Raw genomic sequence first — 12,385 nt, forward strand, 5'->3', positions numbered from 1 at the left:
AATTTTACTCTATGCTTGATCGGTAACGTTGAAAATAACAAAATGGAAAAAGAATTCTAAAATCCCTAAGACGTGGAACAAAATAATACATCGAGTAATAGATCTATTTTGTACTTCTTCTGTGGCAAAAGTTACTTTCCAACATGGCCTCATACGTGCGGTAAGTTAATTACTTTCGGTTTTTAACCTTCAAAAAACAAAATTAATTTTTCTTGAACAAAATACAGTGAAGTATAAATTATCCTATGTTTAATCAATCTTAATCTTACAAAATAACAAACATTACAACAGTTCTTCGAGCATTTAATTTTATAATTCAATTACGATCACGCTGACGTGTCCATGATAATACCTCGATAATACCTTCGACACGCAATGTTACTTTAATCTGATTAATTTATTTATAAATATGCCATTATCTATTTAAGGCCATTAAAGATAAAAATTGTAGACAATTAATTATATTTGATATATAGTAACACAATGATCTTCTTAGTCCTACAATTATTTAAAAATAAAACGTAATGATTATTATCAAATTCATCATATTTCTTATAACTGAGAAGTTTATACATTTAATAATTCATATTGCAGATTGGGACTATCATTATTATTAATTTGCACATTCCTTCTTATTGATGCAGTTGAAAGAGATTTATTTAAAACATGTGAACAAAGTAGCTTCTGCAGGTAAGTTTTCAATATTCATTTTAATTTCCCCAAATATAAATATGATTATACTACTACTATTATTTAATTATACCAGTAATATTAATATTATATTAATTTTATTAGACGTTGTAGAAAAGTGGAACCTAATAAAACACCATATCAACTTTTACCTGATACATTGGTTCAAAATGAATCCACTATAGATATAGATTTGTTTAATAAGGATACAAGAGTTCATTATGTATTGCAATTAACCGCATTAAAGGACAATACATTCAGACTTCATATCAATGAAAAAAATCCACATCATCCAAGATATGTGCCTGAACATGCTCTTCAAGATCAACCACAAACATTTAAAATAAATTTAATTGAGAAAACTGCAGATCATGTAACTGTAACTAGTGGAGAAAACAAAGTTATATTATATGCTAATCCATTTAGAGTAGATTTATATTCTCAGAATGTATTAGCTATATCAGCAAATGCAAGAGGTCTTATGAGATTTGAACATCATCGTACAAAACCTAAGTATGTATGATGAGAAATTATTTACATATATTGTTTAAATGTTACATGTATTTATTTAATATATTTTTTACCATTTTCAATAGTAAACCAGAGCAAGAGGAAAATGCTGAAAATATTGAAATATCTAATGATAAAGCTCTAGGTGATGGTGCAGATGATGATCCAGGTGCTTGGGAGGAAAGCTTTAAAACTTTCCATGATTCAAAACCTTTTGGCCCAGAAGCAGTTGCTTTGGACTTTAGCTTCCCTGGCGCTGAGCATGCATACGGCATACCAGAACATGCAGATTCTTTTCCTTTAAAGTCTACAAAACAAAATCATCCTTATAGGTTATACAACTTAGATGTGTTTAAATATGAAGTAAATGAGAGAATGTCACTTTACGGAGCAATACCTGTTCTTTATGCTCATGGTAAAGAAAGAACAACTGGTATCTTTTGGCATAATGCTGCAGAAACATGGGTTGATATTCTATCAAGTGCAGATAATAATGTTGTTGAAAGTCTTGTAAACTTCGTATCTCGTTCTACTAAAGAATTACAAGTAGATGCCCATTTTATGTCAGAAACTGGTGTAATTGATGTGTTCTTTATGTTAGGCCCTAAGCCTTTAGATGTATTCAAACAATACACAATATTAACTGGTACAGCACCTTTACCACAAATGTTTACTTTAGGATACCATCAAAGTCGTTGGAATTACAATGATCAAGATGATGTTACACAAACAGCAGAAAATTTCGATGTACATGATTTACCCTTGGATGTTATGTGGCTAGATATTGAGTACACTGAAGATAAAAAGTATTTTACGTGGGACGGACGAAAGTTCCCTAATCCTATAGAAATGATACATAAGTTAAGTGCAAAAGGTAGGAAATTGGTTATAATAATAGATCCACATATTAAACGTGACCCTAGCTACTTTATCCATAATGAAGCCACAAAAATGGGTTATTATATTAAAACCAGAGATGGAAAAGATTACGAGGGTTGGTGTTGGCCAGGAGCAACCTCTTACTTAGACTTTTTTGATCCAATGGTCCAAGAATATTATATTACTCAATATAGTTTGGATAAATTTCATGGTACCACTAATGATGTATACATCTGGAATGATATGAACGAACCAAGCGTATTTAACGGTCCTGAGATAACTCTGCCGAAAGATGTAGTTCATTATGGCGGTTGGGAGCACAGAAGTGTTCACAATATTAATGGACTTCTTTTCTCTATGTGCACATATGAAGCTTTGTTTAGGAGGTCAGGAGGCACACTACGACCATTTGTACTGACAAGATCTTTCTTTGCGGGATCACAACGTCACGCGACTGTGTGGACTGGTGATAATATGGCCGATTGGGATCATCTACGTATATCTTATCCAATGTGTCTATCTATAGCTATTTCTGGGATATCATTCTGTGGATCAGATGTTGCAGGATTTTTTAAAAATCCGGATTCTGAACTATTCATAAGGTGGAATCAAGCCGGAGCTTGGCTTCCCTTTTACCGTCAGCATTCTCATATTGAAACTAAACGACGCGAACCTTGGGTGTTTAATGAAGAAACTGTTCAAATCGTCAGAGAGGCTTTCAGAATGAGATATTCATACCTGAGCAATCGATGATGAAATATTAATTGGCGACTCTATACTTGTACGTCCGGTCTTTCAACCATCTGTCACAGATGTTAATGTATATTTCCCTGGAGAAGGCAAAGTAAGTTGGTATGATGTTGATACCATGCAACCATATCACCAACCAGGCATAGTTAATGTTCCAGTAACTCTTCATAAGATACCGGTATTCCAAAGAGGCGGTTCTATTGTTCCACGTAAAATGAGAATACGTCGTAGTACAGTTGCAATGAAAAATGATCCGTATACTTTGGTAGTTATCGCAGATTCTGCTGGTAAAGCTAATGGCACGTTGTACATTGACGATGAAGCCAGCTTTGAATATCGTCATGGAAAATACTTGTATCTGAGACTTAGTTTTGAAGAAAATAGATTATCCTCAACGTTCATAGACAAATTAACTTCATATCAAACAGAAAGTTGGTTGGAAAGGGTAGATATTGCAAATCCACCCAAAGGAGTTAAATCTGCTGTATTAAAATCACACAGTAAGTAAATCTTATTCTACTAAAAGATGCAACATTTAATTCTATAAATAAACTATAAATTTATTTTCATTTTAGATTCAGCAAAAGTCAATTTGGAAACTAAATACAATCCAAATAACAATGTATTAACCGTGCGTAAGCCGGGTGTAAATATGGGAGAAGAATGGACCATTGAATTAATCCACTAGAATTACAATTTTATTCGTCATAAATTCAATAATCATACATTAATGCCAATTTTCTATTATTCATGTACTTTTGTCAACTATATATGATCAAAATGTCATTGTATACTGTAACAGAGATAAATACAAATTTAGAATGTAAATGATATATCAAATACTTTAGCAAATTAAAAATTACTCTTAATTGTTTAAACAGAAGACATTGTAAAAATATTATTCAATCTGTACAATTTATAATTATGCATGTTAACTTTGATAAAACATATGTATTAGAAATAGAAGCATTAAAGATGTTTCTATAAAAAAGTATTTAAGCACTACTTAATACATTTGATTTTTATACATTTTGTAATTAATTTTTAGTTCCATATAGCATAATGATGTTCCTTTCCTTAATTAAAATCATTTCATTGAGAAAATGTAATTAAAAAAGTTGTAAACTTGAAAGCATAAAAAAGTTCTTTTATTTAATTTACAAAATATTTCGTTAAATTAAATACGCTCTGCAGGTGCTTGTTTGTGAGCTAAATACAAAAACACTATTGATGATAATGCAGATACCAAAAATATAACGTCGAACCATCTATGATAAAAATTAAACTGCAATTCTCCTAAAACTTGAGTTATTATAATTCGATATTCCGCGGGCACGTTCATCCGCATTAAGAGCACAGATGACACAAAATACATTCCCTATAAAAAAAAAAGAAAGACAATTTTATTGAAGGTCAATAAATCGTCTTTACTTTTATCCATGAGAAATAGAATAGTCTTACCATTATTTGTGCAAGAATAAGTACGATAATATTCGAAGACTTGCTACTTGATATAGCATAAAAGAACTGAAATAAGACAAAATAATATTTGATACTTAATATATAAGAAATATTTTCGAACTTCGAATTAAAGAATATTTATCTCATATATACCTTTGTAAGTGTTAACAATAGACCGCGAATTGATGTTAATACAATACAACCAACAAGATAAAAGGAAATATGTTGAGACCAAAATGTAACATCAATATCAAAACCAATCCAATGTACTGCAATTTCAATTGCTCTAGTTACAGGATCCTTTTTGCCCACACGGTCGAAAACGATATTAATCGTCGACTAAAAAGAAAGAGATTTTAAGTTTATAATTTTCTAGAGGTATCCTCCTATTAATACTTACAATAAATATTTTCCAAGTACAATAAACAGAAAAAAAGTAACCTAAAACATTGAAATATTTTCCTTGCCAAGTAGCAGCCCATTCTAAACGTTCTCTTGCATTTTGAATATCATGTGCTTCTAAAAATAATTGTCTAGATAATTCTTCTAATGCTGTAACTTCAATTTGCAACTGTTTTATACCTGTAATTATATTGGATAACATGTATATATTTTATATGTTGTCATGCTAAAAAACATAATACATACTTTCTTGATTACTTTTGGTACCACTTAAAGGGCCAAACATCCCCCAAAGTCGAGATCGAGTTTCAGTTTGTCCTACAACTTCTCCCTTTTTAGCTAATGCTATTCTTTTCTTTTTAGCAACAATCATATCCATTGTTTGTAACAAACGTTTTTCTATAGCCTGTACATCAGCATATGTTACAGGTCTCATAAAATAAGCCATTGAGGTATACGGATAATTTACAGCACCAAATCCTGATAATAGTGCCATAACAGTAACGCCAATAACTCCTATTCGACTAACACCCTGTTCAATAGACAATAGGCCCTTTTTTGGACTTAAAATTGGAAAAGGATCACCCACTTTCCAAAACAAATAGAGATAAAAAAAATATACAATAACTGTTAATGGTCTTATTAATTTCAGTCTTACTGCAAAAGTAAACAATTAGTTAATACATTATATATGAGTCTTATGTATTAAATATAAATGCTTTTAAAATACACATACCAAATCTGATATTACTAATGATGAAATATGCTATGTAAAATGGAATCAAAACAATTACCATAAACAGAAGCATATAAAGTCCAACATTCCAATGAAAATATCTAGAACTAAAAATGTATTATATTTTTAATGTTCAATATAAGAAAAATATCATTTACTTACCTAGAATCAAGAACACCAACTATTTCAAAAATAATTAATTCAAACATAGTACAAGACAGTGAAAATGTTGTGGAAAAAATTAATTGTACTAATCTGTGATGAACCTCATAGTCTCGAAATAATTTTTTTACAAAAAATACCCATCCTCCTAAGAAGAAGATAATCTGCAAGATGTAATGCTAGTAAATAAAAAAGTATAAGTAAAGTGATTAATAGGTCATATCATAGGTACACAATTTGGCTACATAAGATTAACAAATAAGTTTGTTACTTTAAAAAATAAATCACACACTTTTAAACTACCACATTTATTGTAAAATTATTAACATTAATACAAACAATATAAATTATGCATACATTGTACAATCCATTGTCTTAAGGGATACAATAATATACTACATCGTAATAATTTAATAAATCTATGATGACGTGTCTCAGTATCATATGAAATTTCAAAGTAATTTCATAGAACTTAGTTTACTAATTTACGTTTCAGACAATGTTTATGAAAACTCGATGTTATAGAATTTACATTATTAATAAAAGTAATGTTTCATTAAATAATATAAATGTTACAGTGATAAATTCATAACAAAAATATTAATCACTCATAACCTAATTGTGTAACATCTACGAGTACCGGCATAAATCTATTTATATTAGTGGAAATAAATTTCCACCTGTGTAATGAGAATTACAAATGTGTCCTCCAAGAAACCCATGTTTTAATAATATCACACACTCTTTGCATTGCGAAGCATCAATATTTCCCTATTTGACAGAAATGTACCGAGAAAATTTTCGATACGACGCGACGCACAGTGGGAAATTTCGCAGAAAAGCTGGGTAAAAGTCAGTTTTTGAAAGAATGAAACTGCGTTTTGCTACTATGGCATATTTGTTATATACATTTCAATGCATCAAACACCACGTGAAATTTTGAAATACAATAGTCAATTACTGAAGTATAGATCATCAAAATTGACCAAATTTAGTGCTTCTGTATGTCTTAAGATTTATAGCACGTTTGATGTACCGGCATATCTTGTACTTAAGAAATTTTATGTTTTAAACATTTTTCTCATAAACTACATTCTACAAACATAAACGTTGCAATTTAACACTACAAAATTACTTCGAAATTACCCATGTAATTGGTAATGACTTGTGATGAAAATTTTAGGCCAAATTTGAATATCACGAGTTGGGCTCGTTGTTTAATTTCATGTCAAACGTGGATATCACGAGTTTGACTCGTGATCGACATTTCGGGCCAAACATAAATATCACGAGTGTGACTCGTTATCGACATTTTAAGCCAAACGTGAATATCTCGAGTTTGACTCGTGGTCTTAATCTCCGGCCAAGTATGAACATCTCGAATGGGCTTGCGGCTATCTCGCACTCAGTCGTAAAATATCGTGTTTCAAATTTCGACACTCGTGCTCCGCCGTTCGGCTCCTTCCTCGACTATTCAGGCACACGAATTGGCACGGCTTTTTTCGAGTTTCAGTGTAGTGTAAAGGGTTAATAAAAAATTAGAAAAATAGTCATGTTATTCGCGAGACTTTACTGGAAATCGAATTGCACCATGAATATGAATAGGAATATCTCACGTTTAATAACCATTCAAAAAATTTTATGGAAATTTGTGGTTTTTGAAAATATTCAAATTTTAAGATAAGTAGTACCCATGGACGCTTTTTCTGCTTCGAATTGTTCTGTTGCTCGCTTTGTTCTGTTAAAAAAACAATAGAAATCAACATAGAAAGAACAAATATTGAACGAATAAATAAAAAATGATTAAAAAATGAATTAAAATTTTTAAAGGACTTTTAAAGGATTTTTATAACATTTGCACGAAATAGGTGATAGAATCACGTCACAAAATTTGTAAATTGTTTAGAAGGAATTACAACATGAAAATTTCAAGAAAAAAAAACGAATGACGATTTCTCTTGTTCAAAATGTAGTAAAAATACTTAAAATAAATGCATCACGGAAATTTAAATTCTAAAAGTATAAATATAGTTATAATTTCTAAAAAGTTTACAAATTATGATAGTTATCGTTAATAACAAATTGTTCACAACTTACAAATTTAGAATAAAAGTGAAACAATTAATAAATTATTGGCTATTACAGCGGAAAAATACTAATTAATGGAATTGGTAAAGTGCGGAAATTTCCATTAACGTTCGGCCGATTGAACTTCAATTCATTTGTCGATATGTCATGGGAAGTGACATATTAAAATTTTCTTAATGCGCGGAGAAAAATATTCTAAGCTGAGAGCTACACATGCATTGTTACGTAAATTAAGATACATTAAGAGTGTTCTAAATTTAGCCTTCGTTTTTACTACATGAAACATCTTCGATATTATTCATATTCCATAATTAAAAAATTTATATTCAATATATTTGCACATAATACAAATGTTATAATAATTTCTTTAACTAAGTTTGTTTTCCAGCTTATATTTACATTTATTTTTTTTTTATTTATAGCTTACATATTTACTTCTTTTGTAGAAGTGTTACTGCTCGATGCATAGGCTAATAGAACACACACACACATACACGCACACACACACACACACATATATATATATAATAAATAAAATGTGTTATTAAATTCATATTAAAATTACTATATCCAAACATACCTAATTCTCTGTATGTTCAATTTCTGAGAGAGTTTCTCTATACCTTTTAAGAAGTCGTTCATGTGGTGACGTTTTCATAAGTTTTTTAGGATACTGAAAATCCTTTTTTGCAGGAGTTAAACCTATTCAATTTGAATCAAATAAATAAATTTTGAATTTAAAGATGTAGATACACATGGAATATATACATAATGAAAGAACATTATAAATAATAATAAATAATATGTTATACCTGTCGGAATATCGCGATATAAATCTTCTGTAAAGAATTTATTAATTTGATCAAGTATTGCTTGGATTTCTACAATAATTGTACTGCTCATACTTGCTGCATTAATATTTTTACTTTCAAGCTTTTGGCTCATTTCTTTAGATACATTTATAAATGCCATTTTACAGTCGCTTAAACATCTTGTATGTTCATTACAAATAGTGTAAACTTTCAAATACACATCCTGAAAATTACAATATTAAAAATAAAATTAGAATGAATAAATGAATGGATAGAATGAATAAATTCAAATAATTATAAATACAAACTTACATTAATTGCTGACAAAATAAGACTTTCATCTTCTTTCATTTTTTGCTGCATATTTTTAATAGTTCGTTCCACACAATTTTTATAATTTATTAATGAATCGCAATTTTTGTTCAAATCCACTTGGAATTGGTTTATTAATATTTTACCTTGTGCAACAGCGTTTTCGGCCAAAAATCGAGACTATTAGAAAAAAACGAATACCAAATGACAGAATGAAACAATAAAGAATTTTTTTCTTCAAAGAAATTTTATATCTACCTTATTTGTCTCTTCATCAACTACTTGTTTTACTATTTTTAAATTATTTTCAAGTCTCTCTTGTAAATCGTTTTGTTTTTCTATATTTATTCTGCATGTATCTAAAGCGTGATTATTTATTATTTCACAAGTTTGATCAATATTATTTAATATATCACGTACTGAAGAACGATTTTCTTCCTCCTCTTTTCGCACTGCATTGAAACAACATTGCAAATCATCCATCATCTGTAAAAATGAAATATTATAACTACAACAATACTTTGAATTTTGAAATAGTGTACCTTTGCAAAATTTTTTTGTTTCTCAATAATACTATCTTCTTCATATTGGATATTTTTAATATGTTCTTTAATTTCTAATATTTTGTTATTTAAGCAATCCCGCTCTTCAACTGAACATTTAGAAATCCACGTTACTATTTCTTTTGTAGATTCTATTAAATCATCAGTCTGTTGAGAAATATGGGTATTTAATCCATGCAAATCTTCTGCTATTTTATTTTCTATCAATTGTTGAAATCTTTGTGTAATATGGTCAGAAATATCATTTAACATATTCAATTTTTTATCAGTCACAGTTGCAACATTTTTGTCTTCATTTTCAAGCCACTGTTGATATCTTAAATACTAAAACGCGAAAATTTTATAATTACTATTACAAGACTTGATTAAGTATTGAACTTATTTTATTACATACAGAATCATTTATATTTTTCACCAACTCGTGGTGTATATTTTGGTTAAAATTAGTAAAGTCCTGGGATATAACTTGAATCGATTTATCAATATCCTCAATAAGTAAACCATTTTGTATACCTGAAGAAGCAAGATTGTATATATTTACTTCTAAAATTTAGTAGTTTTACCAAATATTTTACTAACCAATGTAATTCTTTATAAATGCACAAAATTGCATAAAATTTTCGTTATGTGTTGTAATATCAGCTTCAATATTTTTGATTCGTGCTTGAATATTATGTTTAAATTGTTGTCCAAGACATTTATTTTGTTGTCCTATTTGCCTATAAACAAAATATTAATTTTAAATTCATAAATACATTTTAATATTCAAGATCTTTTCTTGAAAAAAATGCTCACATTTTCCGGAAAACTTTGTCATGAAGTTTATTTACATCTGAAATAGCTGTGTCAGCTACGTCTAAAACTGTTTGCACTTGTGATAAAAGAATATTTTCAGTATGTGTATGTTTTTCAACAAGATATTTTTGTTCTTCTTTTTCTCGCTCTGATATTGCCAAACGTGATGAAGTTGACATTAAAGCATTTACTGTACTTTCCAATTGACTTTTTACATTTAATAATTCGTTTGCTTGTTCAGAGTTTCTTGATTTTAATTCATTAAATATTTGCTAAAATAGTAATATTCATTTTTTATTACAGAATGCATTAAAAATATATTAAAAATTAATGAAGTCTGTAATAATACCTACCTCCTTAGAGTTCATACATTCTTCAAGTGCTTTAATGTGATTCAATTTTTCCTCTATTTCTTTGCTTTGAAATTCTATCAAACACTGCATTTCATTGTAACTATCTGGAGTTAAGTAAATACCATTTCGTTCACGACATGCTATTAAATCCTTTTTTAATCTTTCAATTTCTTCCATATATTCCTGAAGCAATGCTCTCTTAGAAAATTTTTGATTAATTTCAGGTCTATTTGTAATATTTTTTGCACGATATGCATAATCCAACGTTGATAATGTCTCTTCAAGATTAATACTAGCAGGTGATATTGTAGCGATTATCGAGGTTCTTGTACGTCCACCTAATGATTCTTGGAGCAATCGTGTCAATTTAGACTCTCTATGAACAAAAAATAAATAAGATACGTTAATATTTGATTATATCTTACAAATTTTACTTCAATATTTAATTTACCGATAAGGCACGTGTGGCGTTTTCTCTGCAAGTGCTGTTATAACTCGACCTAAAGTTAGTAAAGATTGATTGATGTTGCCTGCTTCTCTTGCTCTCCGATCAACAGCACCGGACCTTCCAACATTTTCACTACCAGCTAAATCAACTAAATTTAGTTTTCCTGTTTTCAATAATTCTTCACCATCTACAGTATTTTCCTTTAAATGGACAGTAATAGAAAATATTGTGTGCGAACGACTAAAACATAAATGATATTGATATTAGATTTCATATTAAAATAATCATTTAAAATATAGTGAAATATTAACCTTGAATGTGCATTCATCAAAGTAGCTGCTGTCTGCCGTTTCACTGTTCCTTTCTGAAGGATATTGAACACTTCAATTTTATTATGTATTGGTATTTCTTCTAAGCCATGCACTATTACTGCTCCTTTTTTTATTGGATCCTCATATATCCTTTTAAAGCATTATATATAATTATTACTACTCAAAATAATATCATATAAATAAAGAATATACAAGGCAATTACCTTATTTTAGTTGCATCATCATTAGGAGATAACAAATCAAATAATTCCTCATTGTATAATTCTAAAAAACTGGCTCTCACTGAATATTCTTGTACCCCCAATACACGCAGTTCATCAAATAAATGACTCAAAGCTCGTGGTATAACTCCGACATTAGTATCCTACAAGTTTTACACATTACATACCTATATGTGTGTGCGTACATTACATTCTGTACTATATACTTTTATAGTATTTAGTTCAAGATAACTATTGATAAAAAGAAAATAACTATTGACAAAGAAAAAGAATTACTGTTTGCCAATGTAATGACGGATCATTATCAGTTCCTTCCATAGTAAAAGTCTTCCCAGTACCAGTTTGTCCATAGGCAAACACTGTGCAATTATATCCAGCCAAAACTTCCTGCACCAAAGGACTAACAACTGCATTGTATACTTGTAACTAAAAATTTATCGATAGTTATTCCACTAATGTGAAATACTACTTCTCTGAAATATATACCTGTTTCGAATTTGGTCCAAATACTTTGTCAAATGTAAATTTTTTTGTAAATTTATCGTGAAGTTTTTCACGAATGACCACTTCTTTATTAGACGGTATATCGATAACTATAATTGATTTCCCAACTTTTTCTGCATTATTTGTTGGTCTATTATAAAAAATGGCAATATGAATATAATAGTTACATTTTATTATATTTTAAAATAAAAGTACTTAATATTTTGATATACAATTACCTAACACGGACGAAAACTTGTATGTGTTGTTTTTTGTCTTTCTTCATATTACGAGTGTCGTTCATTTTTGTGAAATAAATTTTCTTTGCACTTCAATTGTAATTAATTATTTTCACTTGAACATTCGTTTCTTTTCGTAAAATAACTCG

The 12,385-nt window shown here is 29.2% G+C and overlaps 3 protein-coding genes across 3 annotated transcripts; 1 reads left to right on the forward strand and 2 right to left on the reverse strand.

The window, feature by feature from the left end:
* The first annotated feature begins 459 nt into the window (after window positions 1-459).
* Window positions 460-3,627, forward strand: GCS2alpha (glucosidase 2 subunit alpha). Its single transcript, XM_017898541.1, is given in 6 exon segments — window positions 460-521; window positions 595-690; window positions 796-1,203; window positions 1,287-2,820; window positions 2,822-3,329; window positions 3,405-3,627. Coding segments are annotated over 6 exon segments (2,697 nt in total). The 5' UTR covers window positions 460-483; the 3' UTR covers window positions 3,518-3,627.
* Window positions 3,628-4,006: 379 nt separating this feature from the next.
* Window positions 4,007-6,497, reverse strand: GPHR (golgi pH regulator). Its single transcript, XM_017898589.1, has 8 exons — window positions 6,271-6,497; window positions 5,591-5,754; window positions 5,429-5,535; window positions 4,939-5,349; window positions 4,691-4,872; window positions 4,444-4,629; window positions 4,291-4,356; window positions 4,007-4,207 (listed from the first exon to the last, which is right to left on the reverse strand). Exons 1-8 carry the CDS (start codon window positions 6,310-6,312, stop codon window positions 4,007-4,009), a joined length of 1,359 nt encoding a protein of 452 aa, XP_017754078.1. The 5' UTR covers window positions 6,313-6,497.
* A 791-nt stretch (window positions 6,498-7,288) lies between these two features.
* On the reverse strand, window positions 7,289-12,301 carry LOC108546530 (kinesin-like protein Klp61F). The gene is made up of 16 exons (XM_017898652.1): window positions 12,237-12,301; window positions 12,001-12,148; window positions 11,791-11,940; window positions 11,497-11,657; window positions 11,273-11,422; window positions 10,965-11,201; window positions 10,514-10,889; window positions 10,161-10,432; window positions 9,945-10,084; window positions 9,760-9,878; window positions 9,345-9,689; window positions 9,061-9,288; window positions 8,803-8,982; window positions 8,491-8,713; window positions 8,259-8,380; window positions 7,289-7,328 (listed from the first exon to the last, which is right to left on the reverse strand). Exons 1-15 carry the CDS (start codon window positions 12,299-12,301, stop codon window positions 8,259-8,261), a joined length of 2,916 nt encoding a protein of 971 aa, XP_017754141.1. The 3' UTR covers window positions 7,289-7,328.
* Between the last annotated feature and the right edge of the window lie 84 nt (window positions 12,302-12,385).

The sequence above is a fragment of the Eufriesea mexicana genome, unplaced genomic scaffold, assembly GCF_001483705.2.
Source record: "Eufriesea mexicana isolate 0111107269 unplaced genomic scaffold, ASM148370v2 scaffold654, whole genome shotgun sequence".
Taxonomy (NCBI): domain Eukaryota; kingdom Metazoa; phylum Arthropoda; class Insecta; order Hymenoptera; family Apidae; genus Eufriesea; species Eufriesea mexicana.